This window comes from Phyllobates terribilis, unplaced genomic scaffold, assembly GCF_046119375.1.
Source record: "Phyllobates terribilis strain yellow unplaced genomic scaffold, ASM4611937v1 Scaffold_8__6_contigs__length_399053987, whole genome shotgun sequence".
Classification (NCBI taxonomy): domain Eukaryota; kingdom Metazoa; phylum Chordata; class Amphibia; order Anura; family Dendrobatidae; genus Phyllobates; species Phyllobates terribilis.
The window spans coordinates 288,221,631-288,249,178 of NW_027362768.1; the positions used below are offsets into that span (position 1 = coordinate 288,221,631).

Here is a 27,548-nt window from a genome sequence, read left to right on the forward strand (position 1 = left end):
CACTGCCGGTAGCTGCCCCCCTCTCCATCCCTGAGCTTCCCTCTACAGAATCCTGCCCGCCCCCTCCCTCACCGGAGGACAAGAGGTCACGGCACGCTGGCTGAGCACCTCTGCGGGCATCCCCACACTCCCCACCTGCTTTCACTAACCCTGTTTGTGTTGTGTCTGTGCAGGTGTTACCCTCAGGTTTCACTCCCTCCTCCTCAGCAGGACGCACACTACATACAACATGGTTGGCATTAGCAGCAGACAAATCAATACACTCTTGGGGGGCCGAACTTGGGGGTTCAGAGGGTACATACTGCGATACTAGACGCCCCAAGTCGGTCCCTAATAAAACATTTGCGGGAATATTTGGCGTTACTCCCACCTCCCGCATCCCCCTTCCGGCACCCCAGTCCAAATACACCATGGCAACGGGAAGTGCCGGCTCCACGCCTCCAACCCCGGAGACGGAAAGAGTCTTTCCTGGTACCAAGTCCTGGGGGGACACCACCTCAGGCCGTACCAGTGTTCGTTCAGCGCCCGTGTCCCGCAGTCCCATGACCGCAGAACGGCCTATGGTGACGGGTTGGATGTTGTCCAGGGACCTACCACCACCCCCTCCCACACACAAAACATTGGGCGCTCTCTGGGACTGGGATGGGGTCTTTTGGCGCTGGGGACACTCAGCCCTAAAGTGTCCTGGTTTGTTGCATAGATGACAACGTCTTACGTCTGGTCCTTGCCTGGAGAGGGCAACAGGGGGATACACCCCTTGTGTTCTAGGGGCCGGGGAAACAGGGGCATGACTGGGCTTACCCCCTCTCCAGGTGCTGCTGGCAGACTTCTTCAGCTCAGGCGCCCTGTTATTGGCATACTCGTCTGCCAGGGCGGCTGTAGCAGAAGCCCCTGTTGGTTTTCGGTCACGGAGGAACTGTCGGAGGTCCTCTGGGCAGTTCCACAAGAACTGCTCCGTGACGAACAGTTCCTGGACCTCCTGGCGGGTAGTAAGCGCTAGACCCGAGGTCCAGTGCTCTGCGGCTCTCAACAGCGCCCGCATATGATCGGTCCAGGTGTCCTTGGGGCCACGCAGCAGGCTCCGGAACTTCTGGCGGTACGACTCGGGAGTGAGGTTGTACTGCCGGATCAGGGCCCGCTTGATGCAGTCGTAGTTCTGTACCTCCCCGGCAGGTAAGTCCCCCAAGGCATCCAGGGACTTACCCCTCAAACGGGGGGTCAGGTATCTGGCCCACTGATCCCGGGCCAGATGGTGCTGAAGACAGGTCCGTTCAAATGCCACCAGAAAGGAGTCCAGGTCCCCATCCTTCTCCAGTAGAGGGAAGTCCTCAGCTCGGACTTTGGACGACTTGGTCTCCTGATGGGTTGGTTGCTCTAGCGGAAGCCCCCGCTGGGCCAGGTCCAGTTGGTGCTGGCGCTCCGCAGCTCGCTCTGCACGCTCCGCAGCCTCCCGGCGCTCTGCAGCTTCACGCTCCGCAGCCTCCCGGCGCTCCGCAGCTTCGCGCTCCTCCTCCGCTGCCTTCTCTGATGCTGCCAGGAGGGTTTTGTAGACGGCATCGCCATGAGACTGGAGACTTGCCATAGCCGCTTGTAAAAGGGCTTGTGATCTGGACAGGCTGGGCTGGGTAGGTGGTGGGCAGCCCACTGCGGGACCGTATACTGGGGACTGGCTCCCTGAGGTGCCCGGGCTGGACTCCTCCTCGCCATGAGTAACAATGTCCTCCCCTCCTGCCACACGGACCGTAGCATTAGCCTCCTGCAGGGTCTTGCTCCTGGTGCCGTCTGCCATCTTGGTAACCGACACCGCTGCAACCCTGAGTTTGCACACACCTTGTTATACTTTTAGCCTGACCGTCTAACGTTGGGCTGACCTTAAGACTCCAGCAGTGGAAGTTACCACTGGCAGTCTTTAGTGCCTGGGAGTAGGGGTCCCACAACACTATTATTCTGCAATCCCACCGCTCTGCCACCAATGTGATGAAAGCCGGCCGGTGGGTGCAGCTCTCTGGCGCCCCCTTACCTCTCAGGTCAGTCAAGGTACTGCACCTAGAGAAAGTAGTGCCAGGAAGCTGCAACCAGCGCAGGGAACACGGTAGTGTGTTATCCCTTCAACGTCACTAAACCGTAACGTCACTACACAGCACAACTCGCTAGCGCCCTCTTAGCCTCAGGTCAGTCAAGGAACTGCACCTAGGATAAGCGGTCGCCAGGGAGACTGTCCTGTAACCTACTGGGTATCGGGGCCCTCTGTAGTGAGGGCGGTATATATATCTTCCTTGGCCGCGCCAGGAATATATATATCTGAACCTCCGACCGTCACTACCAGCCTTCCCCAATCCCCAGTTGGTATGCTGCCACCAGTCCCTATTTTAGATATACGCCCAGTCCGTGAATGGGCCTATATCGGGTCAGGAACCAACCCTGGGTAGCGTTTTTGGCTTGAGCCGAGCTCACACGGACGTGCGTTCGTTATGCAGAATAAAAGGCAGGCCCACAATTACTTGAGGTAATTGATTATAATAATACACTAGATACACGATATACAACTAAATATACACAGGTATAAGGTCAGGCTAAACTATACAACAATGGAATACAACACACAGAATCACCACAGCATATCAGTTACCGGTTTCTTGATTTTCTTGTGACGCAGGGAGAGGATTCTGCGATCGCAGGCACGGTTCTTTGTTACAGGCTGAGGCCTACCACCGCATGGTCAAACTGCTCCTCCCCTTGGTGGCCTCAGCTGGTGCTCAGATGTTCAGCACCCCACTCTTGGGTCAAGACTGCCTTGTCTCTTGTCTGTCCTGCTATCTTACCTGCCCCGTCCCGCCCACTGCTGGTGAGGTCAGCTGGCTCAGTCTCCACCCTCAGGTCTAACTTCGATCAGAAGCCCAAATTCTATGGAACCCAATAACTTCTTCTGGGATGGTCTCATGATACCCCCAGGGGTTCCCATGGATTCGGGCCGCCGTAACCGACCTTTTGATATCAATTATGATACCATACGGTCCTCAGGAATGGCTCCGCGCTATATCTTGGCTTCCAGAGCACGTACAAACGTCTACCGCGGAGGCTTGTGTGCGCAATGGCTCCGGGACGCCGTGATATTTTTTTATTGGCCCATCCCATGCAACATGCGTGTACTTTTCATGTTTCTATATCTTATGCCTCCATGCTTGTGACAGACAAAGAAACTAGTCCTATGGGACAAATGGTCAGGTACAGATAGACGAAGCACCCCCCCCTGCTGGCTGTGTTTCCTCTCGAAGTCTTTGAAGCTCCTAGCATTCAAGTGTTAAGTAGGCTTCTTATCTTACAGGAGCCTGGATGGGGGGACTATCTAGTTGACGTTTTAACAGAAGGTCCCAAGGGTGGGGGCTGCTGAAGTGTGGCCATCCCTGGATATGATTTATCATTACCAAGATGGCGGCTACAGGTTCATCACAGGACATTAGACGCAATAGACATAAACTGAGGGGTTTTCCTCTTACACGACAACACATTTCTAATGTCTGTTTCTGGGTTTGATGGAAAAGATCTCTATGCAGGAAACACCCATCCACCATTCATAAAGCCTTCAAAATTAGAGTATTATCCCAAATCAAGTATGAGTCAATATTAATGTATTAAAAAACACTTTTATTTCATAAACAAAATTAAAATCATGTAACAAAGTTAAAAAATAGATCGCTCGGGGTAGGAATACACACAAATGCAGGGCAGCAGTTGTTGGTGGGTCCAAAGGGGATAGCTGACCAACCCTGTTCAACACTTATACACTGTGTTCCAAATTATTATACAAATAATATTTTCTCAGATTTTCCCAAATTACCTATATGAATTGCAGTCATTGTAATTTTCCAGTCAAATAACTATTAGAGTACAATTGAAAGGTTTTTCTACAAACTGCCTATGATAACAGTATATTTTTTAAAAAATAAAACACTTAAAATGCACTCAAAATGCATGTTCGAAATTATTATGCACAGCAGAGTTTTCAACCTTTTCATTTTAATAAAGAACAAAAAAATGGTCATTTTTGAAATTATAAGCATTAGAAGATTATTACAGACTGAAATCAAACAGTTTTCAACTCAAAACTTTGTTCTAGGTGATGTTACATTTGCACATAGGACCCCTTGTTCGAAAGGAGCTTCTGAACTCTCTCATTCATTGAATTTGTCAGGTTTTGGATGGTTTCTGCTTCAATTGTTTTGCATGAGGACAGAATACCCTCCCAGAGCTATTGCTTAGATGTGAACTGCCTCCCGCCATCATAGACACTCCTTTTGATGATGCTCCAGAGGTTCTCAATGGGGTTGAGGTCAGGGGAGCATGGGGGCCACACCATAAGTTTGTCCTCTTTTATGCCCACAGCAGCCAGAGATGCAGATGTGTTATGTGCAGCATGAGACGGGGCATTATAATCGCCCCATTGGCTTTGTACTGAGCCCTTCTTCAGGCTCAGAGGGAGCGGCGCTCTCTGATCTGCCAGAAGTTATCGGAAAGTGCAAGGATTCTAGAAAGAGGTTTTCTGGTTTTGTACGACTCCTCTCCCCTGGGTGCAGCTTGGTTATTTATATATATATATTCAATACTCACCATCCCCAGGTCCAATGATGAATCTCCTCTTCTCCCAGTGGCTGATATTACGTTACTTCGTCAGCACTGCAGCCAATCAGTCAGCTCAACAGCTCTGCAAAAAAGATGAGCTGCAGAGCCCACTGATTGACAACTGCAGATAATCACAGCCCCCCCCCCCCCAGAGATTCAGTTTTGGACCTGGGGAAGGTGAGTAAAGGACTTCTTTTTTTTTTTTTTTTTTACTAGTTCTTTGGGTGTGGAGGGAGTAAGCTGCTTTGTGCCCAGACATCACATTATGGTCCATTTCACTGATAGAACTCTCCGGCCTTAAGTAACTGTGTCAGGGAAAACGGCAAATATCCCGTAGATGGCATCCGGGTGCTGCCCATTATTCACAGTTGCAGGGAGAATTTAGGAAAAACACTTTGATCAAAATGCAGACGGATGAAAAAGTACCTTATAATGGCTAGAGATGTGTGAATAAAACCCACCGTAGAGTCATCCTGGAGTCTGAGTCTCCTGCATTATCGCAAGAACAGAGAGAGCAGCAAGAAGATGAGCTCCATAACTGATGGAATACCAAAGCGGAGCTCAGAACGCTAGTGTGAACCTTGTCCAAGATCGACGTCATCCGCGATCCTCAGCACCACCATATAGACATGTATGCATCACCGAGTGTGCATGGGGCGCAGGAGACAAACTGCTGCCAGACTCCTCTGTCTGATACATTATAAAGGTAGTTTATGCCAACTGTTCAAACAGCTAATAAAGGAAAAATGTTGACTACAGTATATACAGTGGGGAAAATAAGTATTTGATACACTGCCGATTTTGCAAGTTTTCCCATCTACAAAGAATGGAGAGATCTGTAACTTTTATCATAGGTACACTTCACCTGTGTGAGACAGAATCTAAAACAAATGCAGAAAATCACATTGTATGATTTTTACATAATTTGCAAGACCCAACCACGTCCCATCTTCATTGCTCTTACTGAGGGAAGGAGGCTGTTGACCAAAATCTCGCAATACATGACCCCATCCATCCTTCCTTCAATATTTGAGACTGCGGTCCCAGCTCTCTTCAGGTCATTGACCAGATCCTTCCGTGTAGTTCTGGGCTGATTACTGGCCTTTCTCCGAATCATCCTTGCCCCACGAGGCGAGATCTTGCATGGAGCCCAGACTGAGGAAGATTGACAGTCATCTTGTGTTTCTTCCATTTTCTAATAATTGTGCCAACAGTTGTTGCCTTCTCACCAAGTTGCTTGCCTATTGTCCTGTAGCCCATCCCAGCCTTGTGCAGGTCTACAATTTTGTCCCTGGTATCCTTAGACAGCTCTTTGGTCTTGGCCATGGTGGAGAGGTTGGAGTGTGATTGAGTGTGTGGACAGGTGTCTTTTATACAGGCAACGAGTTCAAACAGGTGCAATTAGGGCTTCTTAAAGGAAAAACTAACAAGTCTGTGAGAGCCAGAATTCTTGTTGGTTGGTAGATGATCAAATACGGTATTTATTTCATGCAATAAAAGGCAAATTAATTATGTAAAAATCATACAATGTGATTTTCTGCTTTTTTATTTTTAGATTCTGTCTCTCACAGGTGAAGTGTACCTACGATAAAAATTACAGACCTCTCCATTCTTTATAGGTGGGAAAACTTGCAAAATCGGCAGTGCATGAAATGCTTATCTACCCCACTGTATGTGATGTGTCTGTAGGGAATGTTGGATATCTCACAATATAATACCAGTTTATCCCTAGAGGCCCAGTCACTGCCATTTCCCTCCCGTTCTCCTTTATTGTAGCCTATTGTTGTATTTCTTTAGCACATATGATCCCTAGAGGTATCTTCATCTCCACCACGTGTCTCTTAGGTGATTGCAGAGAGTCTGGCCATAATCGTCCGTTGTTCTGTCACCGTCACTTTGGTTCTTCTCTGCCCTCAGTGGGGGCTCCTCATCTTCTCGTTAGCTCAGGTAAGACGTCCACTTTTATCTTCCATATTTGTAAAAAGATTTTTTTATATTCTTTTACTTCCGTTTGCTTATAAACTCTCACCATATTCCGCAGCTCTGTACGGAGATTGCCATCACACATCAGTCACTGTTCCCAATAGGACTTAACTTCCTTTTCTTACACTTTTGGTGGCTTACATGTTTTTTTTGCTCTGTATACAAAGGGTAAAGGCATCTTCTGGATGGAAATGTATTAATGTGCAGGGTCTCAATAGTTATGGGAGCCTGTACCCCCCCACCCCACCCCGCTGTTTTGCAATAGAGCAAAAGTGAGCAAAGTGTGGCCCATGGGCTAGAACAGTCAGAGGGCCGGATGTGGGGGCACAAGCTGTATATCGGAGGCTACGTGCAATAGAGGAGACATGGTGGAAGGAAACCTGGGATTACTGATTCTTCCTGTAAGACCATGGTTTATGGATTTGATGTCTGATTAGTGGGGTCTTGGCTGCATTTCCTGTGGACTATAATATGCAGACGCTTCTTTACTTGGAGTGTGGCAATGGGATCCCAGGCGACAGAACCCAACAGATCAAACATTGGTGACTTATAGGGTAGCCACCTCTCTAGGTGACTACCCTATAAGTCATACCCTGTAACAGGCATTGCAACATGACCAGGAATGACTCTACACTGATGATGGGCAAACACCCCGAAACAGGCTGTCTGGAGATGAATTCTGGCTCGTTGTTGATCCCAGGTCATGTTGCAATATTCAGACATTGACTAATAGGGTAAATATCTCTCCTGGGTTGTACTTGCAAGAGAGGTTCTTTCGCACTGTTAGAGAACTTTATTTGCATACTGATCTCCCATGGAGCATTGCTGGTAAGCGTGCATTTACCCTGGCTGATTATGGTGAACGAGCGTTCCTTGGCTGATCTCCTCCAGAGGAGCCATTACTTATCCCACATTATAGAAATCTGGTCTTGTCACGTGCGCTCTGTCTCTCCTAGGTCTTGTACACCAGTCTGCTCTCTCTGTCTTACATTGTCTACTTTGCAAAGTTTCTTGGTTCCCGGGAGGCAGAGAAGAAATCCTTTCCTCTTCACAATATGATGGAATTTTTACCCCGACTCTCCATATCTCAGGTAATGAGCTTTATTCTGTTAATTTTATGTGATAACGGGCAGCTGCTGCACTCACCCTCCGTGTTGATGGGTGCACGTGGAGCCAATCGCGGCCGAAATTGCGGGTGTAATTGGCCCTAAACTTACAAGAGGCGTCTTAACCTTGCCTTGGACCTCATTCACGTGTCGGTGTGTTCTTGTTTTCTCTTTCCAAAATGGAGCTGCAGGTCAGATGTAATGCTCGGCAGCTCCATTGGGAATTAATGGAGCGGCCATCAAGCTGCACACTGCTGCCTCATTGTATGGGGATAAAAGTGCCCCTTACGTCGGGCCTCTGCCGGTCCCCGCGGTCGGTCCTCTGCCGGTCCCCGCGGTCGGGCCTCTGCCGGTCCCGGCGGTCGGGTCTCTGCCGGTCCCCGCGGTCGGGCCTCTGCCGGTCCCGGCGGTCGGGCCTCTGCCGGTCCCGGCGGTCGGGCCTCTGCCAGTCCCCGCGGCCGGGCCTCTGCCGGTCCCCGCGGTCCAAGTTATCACCTATCTTTCAAATAAGTGATAACTTGTTTTCACCGGAATACCCCTCTAACTCGTTGTCTGCTTTTTATTGCATGAATGGCAAGTTTCCATTGCTCCTTATCTAATATCACCCTCTCAGTAGCTCGCTATATCCATAACTTCCAATCATTTCTATGGGGATTACGGAATTGGCTTCTCACTTCCGTGCTTGGCTTGGTTTTTGGAGTCCCACCTCCTGTGTCCAGCACTTGGATGCCATTGGTATATAATCGGAAGGCCTTTAGGAAATGATGGAGGAAGGAAATTAGAGAGACACAAAAATGCAATAAATCACATTGTGTTTGCGATGCATTTTTTTTTTCCGAGAACACCGTTTTTTTACCTTTTTTAATTCCATTAAGAAAATGCACCTGGACTGTATTGTGTCAACAAAATATTATCTTTATGTGCCAATATTTTCAGAGGAACCTGCAAGCGGCAACACGTTTTCACTGTGCTTTGTAGAATGGTGCATGATCAGCAGAGCCTTTTCATTATTATTGGAATATAAGAGGTGTAATGACGATTGGCAGCTCTGCTGTACTACAGGAAGCCTAGATAAGGCTGAATAACATCTCCGTGTGCCGTAACCAGAGCTCGGCTCTAAGCTGATTTTCTGATTGTTCCTCTAACAGGACTTTTTGGATTGGCAGCAGGCCTTGCTGGCGTGGAGCTTCTGTAGCACCCTGAGGACTCGGCTGCTACAGGGGTATTGCACCTCAAACCAGAGGTGTGGTATTCCACTCCCGGGTAAGGATGGAGTGTGGGACTGAGCTCAGTAGGCTGCATGCACTACATACATCCCATTTCCGGGGGACAGAACTACGGTACTCCCACCAAGTAGATGTGCAGGTACGACAGCGTCTGTCCCTGGCTGGAGTGGGAGGGGGGGGTGGAACATCCCAGTAGTGTAGGGGCAGATAGGGGAGGGGCTCTGGGCATAGAGATAGGAGCCCATTGGGTGCTGGTCACCTGGGCTCACACATAGAGGGAGTATATATGGTGGGCACCATCTAGAGATAGGGTGAGTCTGTCAGGAGAGTTCTGAGGAGGAGCTCAGCCAGGAGGGCTGACAGGGAGCTGTGGCTCCGGCTGGGCCCAGCTCCAGGGCCAGGCCTGAAGCAGAGAGGAAGAAGAAAGGCCCAGAGACGCAGACAAGAGGGAACCCTAAGATCCCAGAAGCAAACCAAAAAGGGTGAAGGGTTGGCAGAAGAGGGCACCGGATCCCAAGCTGGCGGAGGCAAAAGTAACCCTTAACCAGGAACCGGAGGTCGTGGGCAAGCTTTGCCACGACCCTCACCACATCCACCAGGAAGGTACACCAAGAGTAGGGTCAGGAAAGCCAGAGAAGGTTTTACCATAGAAGGCCCAAGGGAACCGGACAAAGGTGGATCCCTGGTGGGGACGGCCAGGAGAAAGAGAGAGAGAGGGAAGCTCAGGACCACGCTCCGGAACTGCCTGGGGGTTGGCCGAGTCCAGCACCTGGTGGATGCAGCACGGCTCGGGTGGTCACTCAAGGCCAGAGTGACTGAAGGAACACCTGTGAGTAAAAACCCTGAAACTGCATCTCACGTCTCTGACTCTCCTTTCTGCACTATCACTACCCCCATCATCCGCACCAGCTGCCCTGAGGCCATACCCCTCCCGTTGGGGGTTATACCACCATCACTGCACCCATACTACCGGCCTCAGCGGACTGTTCTGCAGCGGCGGCCTTGTGACCGCAAATCAACGGGTGGCGTAGTCGACACTTAAACAACATCTACAAAGACTGCCACACACTTAGTTTGACCACCCTGGGCACGGACCGGGTCACCGCCACAAGGACTACTACCCCTATCTAGATCCGGCTCCGGGTATTCCCCCGCGCATACGTGCGCCGCACTACAGCACTGGCCCAGGGGGCGCGTCACTTCTTCAAGCAGTCATTTCTGAAACAAATTCTGACAGAAGGTTAGTTTGCAGTCGTCACTTTAGTAAATTAGGAGATAGCGAGTCTTCTTTTTGCAGATACAATATTGTTTGTCGTTCCGTGAGATTTTATTAGAAGGAGGAAAGCAAAGGCGACGCCGTCAGCCATTCTGTAACGTTGTTTGGACTTTTTAACTTTTCAGTATGTAAGAACCTTAAGAAAAGGGAAAAATCATAAGATTTAACTGTTACGTTTTAATATATATATTTTTCACATATTCAGGGCTTTGTGAAAGTCTTCAGACCACCCCCCCACCTGCCTCCTTCCTCTGCATTTTACAACCTGGAATTTCACTGTCTTTTTGAGGGTTTGCATCAGTTCATGTAAAGAACATGCCTATCACAGTGAACATTTAGATTTCTTTTTATTGTGAAGCAAACAACATGTAGGACAAAATAACTGAAAACTTCAGTGTGCATAACTATTCGCCCCCCTAAAGTCAGTACTTTTTAGAGCCTCCTTATGCGACAATTATGGCTGCAAGTTGCTATGGATAAGTCTCTATGAGCTTTCCACATTTTGCCACTGGGATTTTTGCCCAGTCTTCAAGGCAAAACTGCTCTAGCTCCTTCAAGTTAGATTGTTTCCTCTGGTGAACAACAATCTTCAAGTCTGACCACAGAGTCTCAATTGGATTAGGGTCTGGGCTTTGACGAGGCCACTTCAAAACATTTACGTGTTTCCCCTTAAACCACACGAGTGATGCTTTAGCAGTATGCTTTGAGTCATTGTGTTTTTGGAAGGTGAACCCCCGTCCCAGTCTCAAATCACTGACAGACTGAAACAGGTTTTGCTCAAGAATATCCCTGTAGTCCGCACCATCCATCTTACCCTCAGCTCTGACCTTTTTTCCTGTCACTGCTGCCAAAAAAAATCCCCACAGCTTGATGTTTCTGCCACTATGTTTCATTGTGGGGGAGGTGTTCTTGGGGTGATAAGTGGTGTTTCTTTGGCATTAGACATAGCTTGGTGGCCACAAAGTTCAATTTTGGTCTCATCTGACCACAACACCTTCCACCATACATATGGGAAGTCTCCCATAAGTCTTTTGGCAAACTCAAAACGAGCCTTACAATTTTTGTGTGTAAGTAAAGGCTTTTTTCCGCCCACTCTTCCATAAAGGCCACCTGCTATGGAGTGTACGGCTTATTCTGGTCCTATGGACAGATACTCCAGTCTCTGCTTGGGCACTCTGCTGCTCCTTTAGGGTTACCTTTGGTCTCTGCGCTGCCTCTCTGATTAATGCCCTCCTTGCCCGGGCTGAACGTTTTAAAGGGTGGCCCTCTCTTGGCAGGTTTGTTGTGGTACCATGTTTTTTAATTTGATGATAATGGGTTTGATGGTACTCCGGGGGATCATCAGAGATTAGGATATTTTTTTTATAACCCAACCCTGACTTGTACTTCTCAACAACTTTGTCCCTGACTTGACTGGAGATCTCCTTGGTTTTCCTGGTGTTGTTTGACTTTAGTGGTGCCTCTTGCCTAACAGTGTTGCAGCCTCTGTGGCCTTTCAGAAAAGGTGTGTGTATATACTGACAGACCATGTTACAATTAGATGGCACACAGGTGGACGTCCTTTCACCAAGTATGTGACTTATGAAGGTAATTGCTTGCAGCAGAAATTTTTAGGGGCTTCATCGCAAAAGGGATGAATACATATGCACATGCCAATTTTCCAATTTTTAGTTATTTGATCCCAGAAATGTAATTTATGTCTATATTTTTCTCACTTCACTTCAGTAACTATTTAGTGCTGATGCATCACATACAAATCGGATTACAAAAATATTTAAACACAGGTTGTAATGTAAAAAGCCAAGGGGGTGAATACTTTTGCAAGCCACTTTAAAGCGCCATGGAATAAATGGCACTATAATAATAATACTTTTTTTTTTTCTAGGTGAGCGCTATGTGATGACTTTTCTCAATGTCCTGTCATTTGGAGATCAGGGTAAGTCTCAGACTTTCTACATCGCCAGCGTTTTCTGTGTATTACACATCTTTTTGGAATAGAGCAACATAAAAAAAGGATTAACCTGGACAAAGCTGAAAAATTTAGTTTTTCCATTGAAGATGGCGTCTGCCCCTACAGCATTACTTAGCTATGCCAGTCTTTAGGAGATGTATTTAGGCGATGGTGCCGCTCTGTGGTACTGGATGCACCTCTCCTGCCGGCCATGTATTATGTGAGAGACACAAACTGCTATAACACAGGCTCCGATTCTCCCCGTCTGGATGTTGAGAGGAGCAGCACCCCTATATGTAAAGGAATTCTTGTTTCCTGACTGTCGTGGAGAAAAGGACCTATTTGCGTTTTGTGAGGCCATCTTTGCCATCTATTTGGCATCCCTTTTGTTGTATGTAAATTTAATAGGATAAAGGTATCTTAAGTGTCTCATAAACACCCATGTGGTTAATAGCTTTTTTTTTTTTTTTTTTACAAGTCCCTAAAATATACCAGAGTAGGGCATGTTGGTGTTTTTTTTGCTTCTTTTTAAACCTAAAGACGGACGGACAAAACATGTATGACAAACGAAGTTATGTGCATAAAAATAAGGCCTTAATGTGGACCTTTCACCAAATGTTTTGTGCTGAACTGGACACATTATGTAATAGTGGCTGCAGAGCGGAATAAAAATGTTTTTATTTTTTTATTTTCTTTGTTGCACAGATATTAGCAATCAAAGTATTTGGCACCTAATGAGTTAACTTTAATGTTGGGTGTTATCAGATAGTTTTCACTGGGGGCGTGTACTTCTTTCCCTCTGGTAATGCTGAACAATCATAAGCAGGCAGATGCACAGGCGAAAAAGAACACACCCCCAGCACAGGTTAGAGCAGGTTTCTCAGTGTGTGAGATGTAATGATACAGCTCGGATCTCCTGCATGATTAGACAGTGGTGGGAGGAGAGCACAGAAGACTAATAGATTCCAAATAAGGTTTCAGCAGTCAGTGTGGAAGGCAGTACAGCTGAGTTTAGCTGTGTTACATTTCAAACCTTTCTATCAGCTCTACTCCTCTTCTAGTACGGTCACCTCTGCTGCAGTACCTCTTCCCCCACACTGCCTACCCAGAGATGTGTCAGTAATCGCTTATGTCTGTTGTTGTCATGAAAACTGTCTTGTACTCGCTTGGCAGTGAGATCAGAGCAGACTATAATTACATCTCACACAGGAGCAGTCTGTTCTGGGCGACTCCTGTGTGAGATATCAGCGCAGGCTGTTGTGACACCCCAGGGGTCTGGTTGCCACAGTGATAGAGATGTTATGTCTGAGAGCAGGTGGGAGGTCTCTTGGTCAGGGATCCTGTGCATGCCACACCTCCTGCCCAGTCTTGGGAGGGGAAGAACTTCCCCTATATAAACCCGGGGCTGAAGCAGGGTTAGGAGTCAAGAAGCAGCATAGGAAGAAACAGCAGAAGCTCAGTGGGAGCAATACTACTACAAGTCAGGGGCTGGCAGCTGCAGAGCTCGCCCTGACTGAGAAGATTTCTTACCGGACCCGGCGTCCGAGGCTGTGGGGACTAACTCTTACCCAGCAGCAGAAGCCGACCGGCAGGGGATTTCAGGTCCTCAGGCCCAGAAACTCGAAGGCACGGTCACACGCGTGGGACCAGCACCGCCATCGTGGAGCAGAAGCCATTAGAAGGCCCCGAGTCACCGGCCATACGGGTGAGCACCACACGGTACACTCAGGGACGTGGGCTACTTATATCCGCTTCTAGCAAGGTAGCCAGAAGAGTACAGTCAGTTTGGGAGGCCTACAACTCCGCCTGGCCAGGGGAGATCCCATCTGCTCAAGGACTGACCAGGCCCCGTTCGCTAGCAAGTACTCCGGGAGGGTTTATCGTTGTTACCAGTAAAGACCCTGAATTACACCGCACCGTCTCTGAGTGGTTCCTGCTACCCCCATCATCCACGTCGGCTGCCCTGAGGCCATACCCCTCCCGTTGGGGGTTATACCATCCCCGCTGCACCATCCATCCACCGGCCTCAGCGGACTGTCCTGCAGCGGCAGCTCCATAAGCTGCATTCAACGGGTGGCGTAGTCGTACTACATCTACCGCTAATAGACTGCCGTCCAGTTTGACTCCCTGGGCACGGACCGGGTCACCGCCACGAGACTACAACCCTCAACAGATCCGGCTCCGGGTAAGCTCCCGCGTGCGCAACGCAGCGCGACACAGGCCCAGGGGCGCGTCAACTTTGGCGTAGTCGGCAGGATTTCGTGCCCGCAACCACCGGGTACTGCGTGCCTGAAAAGCAAAGACTGTTCAAACTTACCAGTGGTGAGGTTTCCCGCCATCCGGCGCCATCTTCTGCCTTCTTCCCGCCATCCGCGAAGTTTTCCCGCCATCCGGCGCCATCTTCGGCCTTCTTCCCGCCATCCGTGGAGTTTTCCCGCCATTGGACGCCATCTTGAGGACGCCGCGCGGGAAGAAGAGGGGCGTGGACTTCGAAAGCGCGCGAGAACTGAAGCCCCGCCTCACGTCCGGACGTTGCGTAAGGTCCTGGAAGGAGCCCAGCAGACGCCGACGTCACCGGAGCGCGACGGAAGGTCCTCAACCCTGACGATCTACTGCGGAGCCGCGGCCTACGGAACAGGATCATCGCAAGGTAGGCCACGGTCCACTAGGGGGGAGGAAGATGTCGGATACGGAGGAGAGCTTCACTGCCTCAACCCCCGCCAGCGCCACCGCTGCTGCAGTTATGCCCTTCACCATGCCCTATATCCCGGGAGCAGCTTGGCTACCCCAGTACTCAGGGGAGTCACATACCCTGCATGACTTTAGAGAAAAGCTGGATAGCCTCTTCCAGGTGTACCCCCTCACAGAAGAGCAAAAAGTGAGCATCCTGGTGGCCCAACTAACCGGGGCAGCTAAAAGGGAAGTAAAATCCTGGCCACCTGGGAGGAAGACTGTCGTAGGGATACTAACCCGGCTGAAGGATACCTTTGATACCCGCACCTCAGCCGAGATTAAGCTTAGATTCTACGGGTGCAAGCAGCGAGCGCAGGAGAGTATAAGGGACTATGCACTAAACCTACAAGAGGCCCTGAGGGCCATTAAGCAGACCGACCCTGATGGAGTGGGAAACGAGGACAGGCTGTTGACTGAACAATTTATAGAGGGACTGTATTGTAATGCCCACCGAACCCAGTTGCGGGCGATGGCCTTACAGGATCCCCATCTGGGCTTTGCACAGTTCAAGGACAGAGCCATCCGGGTGCTCCGAGAACCGGCACCGGGTGGCGTTATGACCCACAGGTGCCCAGCTATTACTTACCACCAGGAGGCGGCGCCCTTGTCGGCAGGGCCTGTGGGAGCTGATGCGCAGGCTTTGGACAATGACCCGGCTCCAGACCTACACCATCAGGTCCAAGAGCTAGCTAAGAGCGTTGCTGCGCTAACCCGAACTGTGCAGTCTTTACAGGTTTCCACCCCAGGGAAGATCCAGCTGGCATCCGGACCGGAGGACATCCCGTGGCGTCGACCAAGGAGGACCCCACCGGCCAGAGGAAGACCCAGTGACCGATACAGCGAGGACGGACGACCCATCTGCCGCCGCTGCAATCAACCCGGACATATGGCAAGGTACTGTTCTTTAAACGGGCACAACCTGGGGTAGAGGGCCAACCCCCAGGAAAAAGATCACCAGGCCCATCGAACTGGTGCGACAGATATGTGGGAGGACGTCCAGTCTTAGCTGTGGTACTGGATGGCATTCCCATGAGTGCCCTACTGGACACCGGGTCGCAGGTCACCACCATCCCGTACGTGCTCTTTAAGCAGTACTGGAATGACTCGGATATTACCCGCTACCCTGACGACGACTTGAGTATCATTGCCAGCAATGGCCAGCCCGTGCCACAGATCGGATTTAAAGAGGTGACCATCAAAATCGGTAGAGTCGAACTGGCAGCACAGGGACTGATCATTGTAGATATTGACAAACATGAGAGTCACCCAAAAATAACTCTAGGAACTAATGTAATTGAAAATTGTCTTGCAGAGGTGATTTTCCTTTTACAGCAGGTTGCCAAGAACGCCAGCTCCGGCGAGCAGTGGGTGCTCCAGAAAGAGATCCGGGCACTGATGCGACGGCAACAGGTGGAACTCTCCGGCGGTGAGATTGGTAGCGTAAGAATGTGTGACCCTTTTCCTATTGCCATGCCCCCAAAAAGTGAAATGATGATTTGGTGCCGGGCAGCTATTGGTCTGAGAGGTAGGGATTACCAGGCAATGGTAGAACCAGTTTACTCAGACAGTAGGCCCACCATTTTGACAGCACAGGGGGTGGTTGATGTACGCCATGGGAGGGTGCCCGTTCGCATAATAAATATCGGGGAGAGGGAAGTGTACCTGCCCCGGTATGCCACGCTAGCCAAATTATATACCATTAACCAAAATTCTATACAATCTGTGGAACCCTTGCCTCCATCTCACCCGGAGGAAGGTAACGGCTCTAAGAAAAACATGGAGGACTGGTGTCAGCAACTACATCTGGGTACTGACTCCACTCCCTCACACCAGAAACAAGGAGTCTATCGGGTGGTTCAGGAGTACGAGAGAGTGTTCAGTAAACACCCGTTAGACTTCGGGCGAGTCAAGGGGTTAGAACACCACATCCCCACGGGAGACCATCCTCCTATAAAAGAGAGGTATCGACCCGTACCCCCTGCCCACTACCAACACGCCAAGGGGATGCTTAGAGACATGAAGGAGGCTGGGGTGATCAGGGATAGCTGTAGCCCCTGGGCAGCTCCACTAGTCTTAGTCAGAAAAAAAGACAACACCATGAGGATGTGTGTAGATTACCGGAAAATCAACCGTATCACACACAAGGATGCGTACCCCTTGCCAAGGATAGAGGAGTCATTGACTGCTTTAAGATCTGCTAACTTCTTCTCTACCTTGGATCTCACTAGCGGGTACTGGCAGGTTCCTGTAGCAGAGGCGGACCGGGAGAAGACCGCATTCACCACCCCGATGGGACTTAGCGAGTTCACCTGCATGCCGTTCGGACTCTGCAACGCACCAGGAACCTTCCAACGACTAATGGAGTGTTGTCTGGGCCACAGAAACTTCGAGACGGTCCTGTTGTACCTGGACGATGTCATCGTATATTCCAAGACGTATGAGGACCACCTGAAACACCTGGCGGAAGTGTTCGAGGCTCTGGCGAGTTACGGCCTAAAGGTGAAACCCTCCAAGTGTCACCTCCTGAAACCAAAGGTGCAGTACCTGGGACACGTGGTGAGCGCTGACGGAGTGGCTCCCGACCCTAATAAGATCACCGCAATTAAGGAATGGCCAAGCCCCTCCAGCGTAAAAGAAGTGCGGCAGTTCCTCGGGTTGGTAGGCTACTACCGAAGGTTTATTCCCGGTTTCACCAAAAAGGCAGCACCTATGCAGGACCTCCTGATAGGCCAGTCCCGGAAGGCCAAGAACCAGAAGCCGCCCTTCAAATGGGAGGAGCTGGAAGAAGAGTCCTTCCGCCAGCTGAAGATGGCCCTCACGGGGGACGAAATCCTGGCGTACCCGGATTATAGCCAGCCCTTTATCCTCTACACCGACGCCAGTAACATCGGGCTAGGAGCCGTACTGTCCCAGATCCAGCAGGGGAAGGAACGAGTAATCGCCTACGCCAGCCGAAAACTGCGACCCACCGAAAGGAACCCCGAGAATTACAGCTCATTTAAGCTAGAGTTCCTGGCCGTAGTATGGGCAGTCACCGAGCGCTTTAAGCATTACCTCGCTTCTTCCCGGTTCACCGTGTACACGGATAACAACCCATTGACACACCTGGACACGGCAAGACTCGGTGCCCTGGAGCAGAGGTGGATGGCCCGTCTGTCCAACTACGAGTTCACAATCAAATACCGGGCCGGACGCTCCAATACCAACGCGGATGCCCTGTCCAGGATGCCCAACCTGCCGGACGAAGGAGAAGATCCGGAGGGACTGGAAGAAGTTGAACTCCCTGCGTTCCACCGTCATGGGACTATCCAGTATTCCCACCGGGTAAGGAGTAAGCAGGCTGCTACGTTGAACCCCTTACCTCACTACAACTGGGCGGAAACGCAAGACAGCGACCCTGCCGTCCGACTGGTGAAGGAGATGCTGACTCGCCCGGAGGCTTGCCTTGAACCAGACGCTCCGGAGGAAGCCAAACAACTATGGGCAGAGAAGAGTCGACTGTTCCTTTACAAGGGGAAGTTGTGCCGCAGAATGGTTAACTCCCGGACGCATGAACTACTCTGGCAAGTAGTGGTGCCACGAAGAGACGCAGCCATGGTGATGGAGGCATACCACGACGGAGCTGGACACTTCGGGTGGAAGAAGCTGGAGTTCCTGCTGCGCGAGCGATTCCACTGGGTAGGCATGAGGGGAACCATTGAGAAGTGGTGCAGAGACTGTGGCCCGTGCAACCTGAGAAGGAAGGACCGTGCCAGCCAGAAGACTCCCCTGCAGTCCATCGTCACCCGGCAACCGTTGGAACTGGTAGCCTTGGATCATGTAAAACTGACCCCAAGCAGAAGTGGCTACGTCTACGCGTTAACCATCGTGGATCATTACTCCCGGTTCTTGGTTGTCGTCCCCGTCAAGGACTTAACGGCTCAAACAGCAGCTAGAGCCTTCCAGCAGCACTTTTGCCGTCCACACGGGTACCCGGACCAAGTGCTGACGGACCAGGGACCTGCCTTTGAAGCGGAGGTCTTCCAGGAATTCTGCAATCTGTATGGCTGCCGGAAGATAAGGACGACACCCTACCATCCGCAAACTAATGGACTTTGTGAGAAAATGAACCAGGTGGTAATGGATCTTTTAAAAACGTTGCCCCTGGAAGAACGCAGTCTGTGGCCTGAGAAGTTGCCCGATCTGGTGGACCTATACAACCACATCCCGGTAGGTTCCACCAACTGTACCCCGGCTTACCTAATGAGGGCAAGACCTGGTAAGTTACCTGTTGACCTGGAAATGGGAGTCCTGACACCCGAGGACACTTCACTAGAAACAGACTGGGACACAGAGAAGCAGCAGCAGTACCGGAGAGTACAGGAGAGCGTGGAGCGAAGTCTCTGTCAGGCTAGGGAAAGACAAGAGAAAACTTACAACCAGTATGCTCCCGCTGTTCCCCTGGTACCCGGAGAGCAGGTCCTGAAGAGGAAGAGACGGCTCCACAAGTTGGACGACCAGTGGGAAAAGGACCCGTACACCGTACTGCCCTCAAGCCACGAGAATCCGAAGGTTTGTACTATCAGTAAAGACGGAGGGGAAACCACAGCTATTGTATCCCGGGACCACCTGAAGAAGTGTCCCGAACAACTGAGGAACTCTGAAGAGGAACAAGAAGACCATCGACCCGTAGAGGAAAGGGAAGATATGGTTAGTACTGTGCTCGGGGACTTCCCTCGGTCTTGGACTCAAGTCAATGGTGCAGTTGTGGTACCCGTACTCACCTTCCTCCAACCAGCATCCCAAGCACCTACGGAGCAACAGGTAGAGCTGGAAGAACAGCCGGTCCAGGAGGCAGAAGACCCCACACCCGCAGACCAGGAGGATCAACCCTCTGCTTGCAGTGAGCCTGCCATATCCCTAGTGAGCCAAAGAGCCGGTAGACAGCTGCCCAGTTTACCCTTGACAGCTCCTACACCCTGTAGTTCAGGGCTAGGCAGTCAGCTCCGTAGGTCCACTAGGGCCACTAGAGGCCAGTTACCCGCACGGTGGAGGATTTGAAGTGTATAAATTGTTTTATTTATGTTTACCTGTGTATTGTTGCTTGTGTATAATTTTGTGTTTCTAGTTATTTGTAGGAGTCCTTGGCGGATTTACCGGGAATCCTTGTACATAGTTGGAGCGTAACCCAGGACGGACTAAAGACTGTTAAGGACTCGGGGTAGGACAAACCCCTACCTGGTTACGTCTCCCTGTTTTGGTGAAATGGACACCTTGCTTTTCTTCAAAGACTGCACCCGGTTACGGACATGCCGTAACCATCTTTATATGTTTTTCTTATTGTATTATTATTGTTTTTATCTTGTTATGTTTTTCTAAAATATGTTTAGTCCCGGAGTACTAAATTTCACTAGGGGGGAATGTGACACCCCAGGGGTCTGGTTGCCACAGTGATAGAGATGTTATGTCTGAGAGCAGGTGGGAGGTCTCTTGGTCAGGGATCCTGTGCATGCCACACCTCCTGCCCAGTCTTGGGAGGGGAAGAACTTCCCCTATATAAACCCGGGGCTGAAGCAGGGTTAGGAGTCAAGAAGCAGCATAGGAAGAAACAGCAGAAGCTCAGTGGGAGCAATACTACTACAAGTCAGGGGCTGGCAGCTGCAGAGCTCGCCCTGACTGAGAAGATTTCTTACCGGACCCGGCGTCCGAGGCTGTGGGGACTAACTCTTACCCAGCAGCAGAAGCCGACCGGCAGGGGATTTCAGGTCCTCAGGCCCAGAAACCCGAAGGCACGGTCACACGCGTGGGACCAGCACCCCCATCGTGGAGCAGAAGCCATTAGAAGGCCCCGAGTCACCGGCCATACGGGTGAGCACCACACGGTACACTCAGGGACGTGGGCTACTTATATCCGCTTCTAGCAAGGTAGCCAGAAGAGTACAGTCAGTTTGGGAGGCCTACAACTCCGCCTGGCCAGGGGAGATCCCATCTGCTCAAGGACTGACCAGGCCCCGTTCGCTAGCAAGTACTCCGGGAGGGTTTATCGTTGTTACCAGTAAAGACCCTGAATTACACCGCACCGTCTCTGAGTGGTTCCTGCTACCCTCATCATCCACGTCGGCTGCCCTGAGGCCATACCCCTCCCGTTGGGGGTTATACCATCCCCGCTGCACCATCCATCCACCGGCCTCAGCGGACTGTCCTGCAGCGGCAGCTCCATAAGCTGCATTCAACGGGTGGCGTAGTCGTACTACATCTACCGCTAATAGACTGCCGTCCAGTTTGACTCCCTGGGCACGGACCGGGTCACCGCCACGAGACTACAACCCTCAACAGATCCGGCTCCGGGTAAGCTCCCGCGTGCGCAACGCAGCGCGACACAGGCCCAGGGGCGCGTCACTGTCATTATATCTCACACAGGAGTCGCCCTGAACAGACTGCTCCTGTGTGAGATGTAACGATAGTCTGCTCTGATCTCACTGCTGAGCGAGTACAAGTTTCTTGAGCACAACAGACAGAAGTGTGATTACATCCCACACACTGAGAAACCTGCTCTAAGCTGTGGTGGGGGCGTGTGTTTTTTTTTTTTTCTCTGATGTGTTGCTGCCTGCTTTATGATTGGTCAGCATCATACAGGGAGAAGTAGTTTTCACTGGGGGGGTGTATTATCTGACAACACCCACTTTGGCTTAACAAAATTTAACTCATTAGTTATCAAACAATTTTCTAATATCTTTGCAACTCTCCACAATGTAGAGACAAATAAAAAAAAAAAGAAGTTTATTCCTCCCTGCAGCCACTATTACATCTTGTGTCCAGCTCAACGTGAGATATGACTATGGAGGACTGTCCTGGTAGCCTCATATCCGCTTACAATAACAAATTTAGTTAGGTGTAACACGAAGTCTGTGTGATATTTCAGCTTGGTGACCAGTAATGTAGAATTAGGGATAAATGGGTGGCCCTCGTCAGACAGCCTTTTCCCATGGTGCCTATGGGAATCATAGATGGGGCTCAAGTTCTGGCAGACTGGTTCTAACCTTGACCATCGATGATGGTCATTCATCTCAATGGCCACCAAGTCTCCGAGGGTGGGTCTCCAGGCCATTTGCAGATCACCCCAGTGCCCTTATTAAGTGTTGTACCTGGTATCATTTTCTCGGTAGTGGCCTTATGGTGCATTTACATGGGCTGATTTAGGTCCTTTAACGAGCAACAACCACCTACAAGCTGATCCGCAATCGTTGACTTGCCCGTTTACACGGCCAACAAAACGAATGGGAACAGAACATTTGATACCTGATCGTTATGTCCCCGTGCAGCAACATGTTCTCGGCAGCACATCTCCTGTTTACTAGGGCCAATGTGCTGCTGATTACTATGATATTTATGCCAGTAGAAAAGATCCCACCAACTGGGGAACAAGTGCTTTGCTCGTTCTTTGGGTGATCGCCGGCATTCTTGTGTACGGCGGTCCATCGATTCTCAGCCCATCTAAATGCACATGTATTACTAATGGGGGAATGTACAGATTTCATATTATTCTGTATTTTTGGACGCTTTCTATAAACCTTTCATATAAAACGTTTTAATAAGCTGCATTGATGTCTTGTGACTTTTCTCTTTCCCAGGCGTGTACAACATAGTGAATAACTTGGGGTCTCTGGTGGCGCGGTTTGTCTTCTTACCGATAGAGGAAAGCTTCTATGTTTATTTCTCTAAGGTGTTAGAAAGAGGGAAAACTGTCAGAAATCAGAGGAAGGTGAGTGACATCTACTAAAATAATGCTGAAAAGATGTCTTGTGCTGGTAAAACATCCATTTATCCTCTTATATCATGGCATAAGGAGGAGATGGCTGCCGCATCTGAAGTTTTGGCGTCTCTCCTGAAACTGGTGACGCTGATCGGTCTGGTGATCGTTACCTTCGGATATGCCTACTCCCAGCTGGCATTGGATATTTATGGTGGATCCCTGCTTAGTGGCGGCTCTGGTAAGGATGTGTCATAAATATGTACTATTCAGAGGTTATCCCTTCCCAAGTATATGAGCTTCAGTGCTGGTTTCTGAGTTACGGCTTGTATAAAACTTCAGAGCTGCACTCAAAATTCTGCTGATTGTTAATGGAATACGTGAATACGATTCTATATGGAGAAACTCCTAATAACTTCAAAGCAGCAGCGAGGACAATTTTCCATTGTTGGATGACTGGATAATGTCTGCTGTAAAGACCAGGCTTCTCAGGAATGCAAATCACCAGATTTCAGCTCTGAAGGAACCAGACTTGTTCTCAGAATTGCCATTGATGGAGGAACATGAGATCAGAGCTGGTCATCAGTCTCCTCTAATTGAAAAAACCCCAAACCTGCACCTATGGGAGGCGGTTGATTGACAGGTCTGGTCTCGTACGTCTGCATCATTGGTAATATTGAGAACCACAGAGCTCTGCACTCACAAGCAGGAGACCAGCCTGGAATATATATTCATGTCACAAATCAGGTCCCTCAACAAGTAACTATGCACCATGCTGATCTTTTCTTCTCTTTTCACAACCAGAGCTGCATTTAAAGCACAGACTTGAGACAGATCAGAAGATAGTATGGCCATGTCTTCAGTCAGGAGCCGGAGTGTTGGGTCATTACAGCCGATCTCATGGGATAGAGATAAACCTCCTTCTGTTTCCATGAGTGACTTGCAAATATTTGACTGCAGCTTTAGATGTGACTAGAGAAAATTTAGTGTGAAAATATAATTAAAGTGACACTCGGATTCCTGTTTTTGTCTCTTACTGACATCTCCTTCCATGGGGTTGTCCACTACTTTTATGATATTGACCTATCAATATGAGATTGGTGGGGGAGTGACACCTGGCACCCCCGCCGATCAGCTACTCTCTGTGTCGGTAGATGGATGTGATCAACTGTAAAGGTGAAGAGCGCCCCTCCGTCAACTGTGTAGTGTTCGTAGCGGGGTACTGCAGATCTACCCTTATGCATTCGACTAGATGTGCAGTACCTGCCGCAGCCTCTATACAGTTGGTGGTGCCGTGTTGTGCAGCTGATCGGCGTGGTTGATGGATGCTGCATCCCCACCGATCTGATATTGATGACCTATCCTAAGGATAGGCCATGAATATAAAAGTAGTGGACAACCCCTCTAAGAAGGAGTTGAAATGGAGCAGTCATGGCTTCTGCCTCTCCTCTTGCGGGTCACGGCCATTAGACCACTTTACCGCTTTCTTTATGGTCCCTTTGATGTAGGACTAATGATCACACATTGAATGTAGAGTAATGCTATGGATATAGAAATATCTCTAGATGGGTCACATCCCACATGGTGTATTTCAGGCCCGGTGCTCCTGCGCTTCTACTGTCTCTACGTGCTCCTGCTGGCTGTCAATGGCGTCACCGAGTGCTTCACCTTTGCTTCCATGAGTAACGAGGAGGTAGACGGGTGAGTGGATGTAACGTCTGCACAGTGTCCGGTCATTGTAGGGTCTGTGACCACAACCTGTATAGTCTGCTGTGTATTACTGTGGCAGCTCAGTGACACCTTACACATCCACACACTACGGAGAGAATATGGAGGGTTAATTCACCAATGCTGTGGATTTCAACCTTTACTATACAAAGTGCGAAATGTGACAGATCTGAAGAATTCCTGTATCAGGATCTAATTTTTGCAGTGGATTCTGCTAGGGACTTTCCACAGCGGATATTGTCCTATTGGCACATAATAACCTACGACTGGTCTTAAAGAGGTCGTCCACTACTCTTACATTAATGGCCTATCCTTAGGATTGGTTATCAATGTTTCATTGACCGGGGTCCGACACCCGGCACCCCCGCTGATCAGCTGTTATCGGTGCCGGCCGCCGGCCAGAAGTACTCACTTGTGGAACTGGCCGTCTGCTTGTAGTGGCTGCCGCACGGTACTACACATCCGCCTCCTATTCACATCACCTAGGGGTGCCGGGTGTCGGACCCCGGCCAGTCAGACATTGATGACCTAGACTGAGGATAGGCCATCAATGTAAAAGTAGTGGCTTTGAAAAATGGAGGTCCAAGGACACCAAGCGCCTTTCTCCAGTCCTGATCCCTGTATGTGATGGCAGAGATCTGGCTGCTGCAAACCTGATCTTACGTCAGGACTGTGGTGTAAGCTTATTGTGTGGCGTCCATTCAGTTTAATGGCGGCTGGTGCAGAATGCTAAATCATCTGTACATGATGTGCTGCGTTGTCATATAATACGATAATGAGGGGTCTCTGTTCTATTGACAATCACATTTGTCTCTTATTTAATTTACTCACTTATATAGCGCCATTATTTCCACAGCACTTTACCTACATTATCATTAGTGATGAGCAAGTAAGTTCTGTTAACCCTTTCGGCGAGTATGCTCGGGCGAGCACAGAGTATTTACAGCTGCTCGGTGTTATGTTTGAGTCACTCCGTGTCCATGATTTGCGACTGTTTGATAGACATTCCTCGCATGTATTAAAGCTATTTCTTACACATTCCTCACGTGTATTAAAGCTGTCAAACAGTCTCAAATCATACTCACGGAGTGACTCAAACATAAGACCCGAGCACACTGAAGATACTCGGCGAGCACCCGAGCATGCTTGCCTAAAGGGTTAACAGAACGTACTCGCTCATCACTAATTATCATCAATGTCCCCACTGAGTCTCACAGTGTCGCTTCCCGATCAGTATCCGGAGTGTGGGAGGAAACCGGAGAACCAGGAGGAAACCCACGCAAACAAGGGGAGATCACACACTCCTTGCAGATGTTGTCCTTGGTGGGATTTTATCCCAAGACCCCAGCGCTGAAAGGCTGCTGTGCTAACCACTGAGCCACCGTGCTGCTCATATAAGCCAGAAAGAACACTGAAAATATGATGCTGCCATGAAGAATAGGACAGGGAAATTGACTTTCCTAACACAAATATTCATTACAGCAAATTCCTTATAGACAAGTAATAAAACGTCTTTATTTTCCTATATCTTTCATCAGTTTTCTTAATCTATATGAAGTGTAGAACATGATTTATACAGGGCGTCCATGATAACGTAGGAGTCTGCTAGACTTACACTTCATTGCCGCACAGAGGAATAGAGATGAGCTGCAATGCCTGACGTGCGGACAGATATGGTGCAGATCTCAGTGGTGGCACCAGAGCTCATCGGACTCTAGTTCCAAGTTTGGACCTAGGCCCTCACCTGCATGTTGGTGAGATGTATGGGCCCTTAGCAGTGTTCTAGATATTCTAAAGACATACAAGTTCACCCCCCAATGTTGGCTCATTCCTAGTATAATGTCCTCTCTCCTGGCCCCTTCCTGAGATGATGTCCCTCATCCTGGTAATAATGTTCTCCTTTCTGCCGCTCTTCCACAAGATATTTAAAAAATAAACGATTTGTCTTGCCTTCCCCCGCTCTCACGACATGCAGCGTCCTTTTCCATAGCCGGCACAAAGCCGGCAGCTGACATTGTCACGCTCAACACCAACGTTGCAAGAACCAACATCAATAATTCGTTGTCCTCGGAGTCTATTATTCTGAATTACTACAATGCCTTAATGCTGATTAATACATTTTCAAAATAACTAATTTCTGAAAAGTTTGTGATTATCACAGTGATATCTATAGATCTATTCTAAATTCTGTTTTTCTTCCTAATGTCCCATTATCAGGTTTAACTACATCATGTTGGGTCTCTCGCTCAGTTTCCTTTGCCTTTCCTACTACATGACAACTTGGCTCGGCAGAGTCGGATTCATCTTGGCAAACTGCTTTAATATGGGTTTACGTATCGCTCACAGCCTACGTTATATTAGGAGATATTACACCGGCAGCCCCCACCAGCCGCTCGCTGGGCTCTTACCGTCTCCGGCAGTAATTTGTGTGCTTGCCGTTAGTGCCGCCATCACCAGATATTCAGAGGTAACCTAGAAAGTCTAATTGTTTAATGATTTGTGACGCAATGGGCAAAACCTAAGCATCTAGGTTCCATAGTCTATCACCGCTCATGGTTTCTTCTGTTCCTTATTAGCATTCAATTTTATTTAATATTTTCATAATTTTATTTGTATTTATTTCATTAATTTTATATTTGTTTAAATATTATTTATTTAGCTTTTTTAATTGTATTCAATAGTTGTATTTTGCCTTTTTTACTTATTAATGTTATTAGATTTTAGTTAAACTACAAATACAATTTATAAAAAACATTATCAGTTTTATGCATTTACATTTTTTATTCTTCAAACTGAAGATCATCACATAAAGCGGTAGGCACCAGAAATCAAAGCACGCTACAGCAAACCCCAAAAATATATTTTTAGCATGTCTCACACCACACTTGTTCAACCCACAAAGCCATATTGACACACCAAACCATACCATCCAAAGCAGAACCTTATGGTGCCCATAGACATTAGATAAACGTCGGCCGAAATGGTCGATTTCGACCATAGCGAATGATTGTCGGCTTTTTTTGTGAAAGGATCATCGCTCGTTTTGATCACCGACCATTGAGCTCACGTTATTGAAAACGGATTGAAAAATTGGATTTTTTTGGACCATGATTAGTTCTGGCTGAATCATTGTCTTGGCCAATGCTGTGTGAGATGTATTTTGGGCCATCGATGAATGTTCATTCGACCAAACAAC

General features: G+C 49.1%; 1 protein-coding gene and 1 long non-coding RNA gene across 2 annotated transcripts; both read left to right on the forward strand.

Moving 5' to 3' along the window:
- The first annotated feature begins 6,282 nt into the window (after positions 1-6,282).
- LOC141156527 (uncharacterized) lies at positions 6,283-8,900 on the forward strand. The gene is made up of 3 exons (XR_012247655.1): positions 6,283-6,567; positions 7,560-7,694; positions 8,858-8,900. It is a non-coding gene; the product is annotated as an uncharacterized lncRNA (long non-coding RNA).
- Positions 8,901-10,131: 1,231 nt separating this feature from the next.
- Positions 10,132-26,844, forward strand: LOC141156526 (man(5)GlcNAc(2)-PP-dolichol translocation protein RFT1-like). The gene is made up of 6 exons (XM_073642729.1): positions 10,132-10,175; positions 12,097-12,147; positions 22,506-22,636; positions 22,721-22,865; positions 24,220-24,325; positions 26,570-26,844. Exons 2-6 carry the CDS (start codon positions 12,111-12,113, stop codon positions 26,826-26,828), a joined length of 678 nt encoding a protein of 225 aa, XP_073498830.1. The 5' UTR covers positions 10,132-10,175; positions 12,097-12,110; the 3' UTR covers positions 26,829-26,844.
- The last annotated feature ends 704 nt before the right edge of the window (positions 26,845-27,548 follow it).

Bases quoted from the DNA above. Each gene is read 5' to 3' on its own strand.
- LOC141156526 (XM_073642729.1), top strand. From the start codon at position 12,111: ATGACTTTTCTCAATGTCCTGTCATTTGGAGATCAGG. The intron at 12,148-22,505 runs GTAAGTCTCAGA...TCTCTTTCCCAG, and splicing joins CCTGTCATTTGGAGATCAGG to GCGTGTACAACATAGTGAAT. The intron at 22,637-22,720 runs GTGAGTGACATC...TCATGGCATAAG, and splicing joins CTGTCAGAAATCAGAGGAAG to GAGGAGATGGCTGCCGCATC.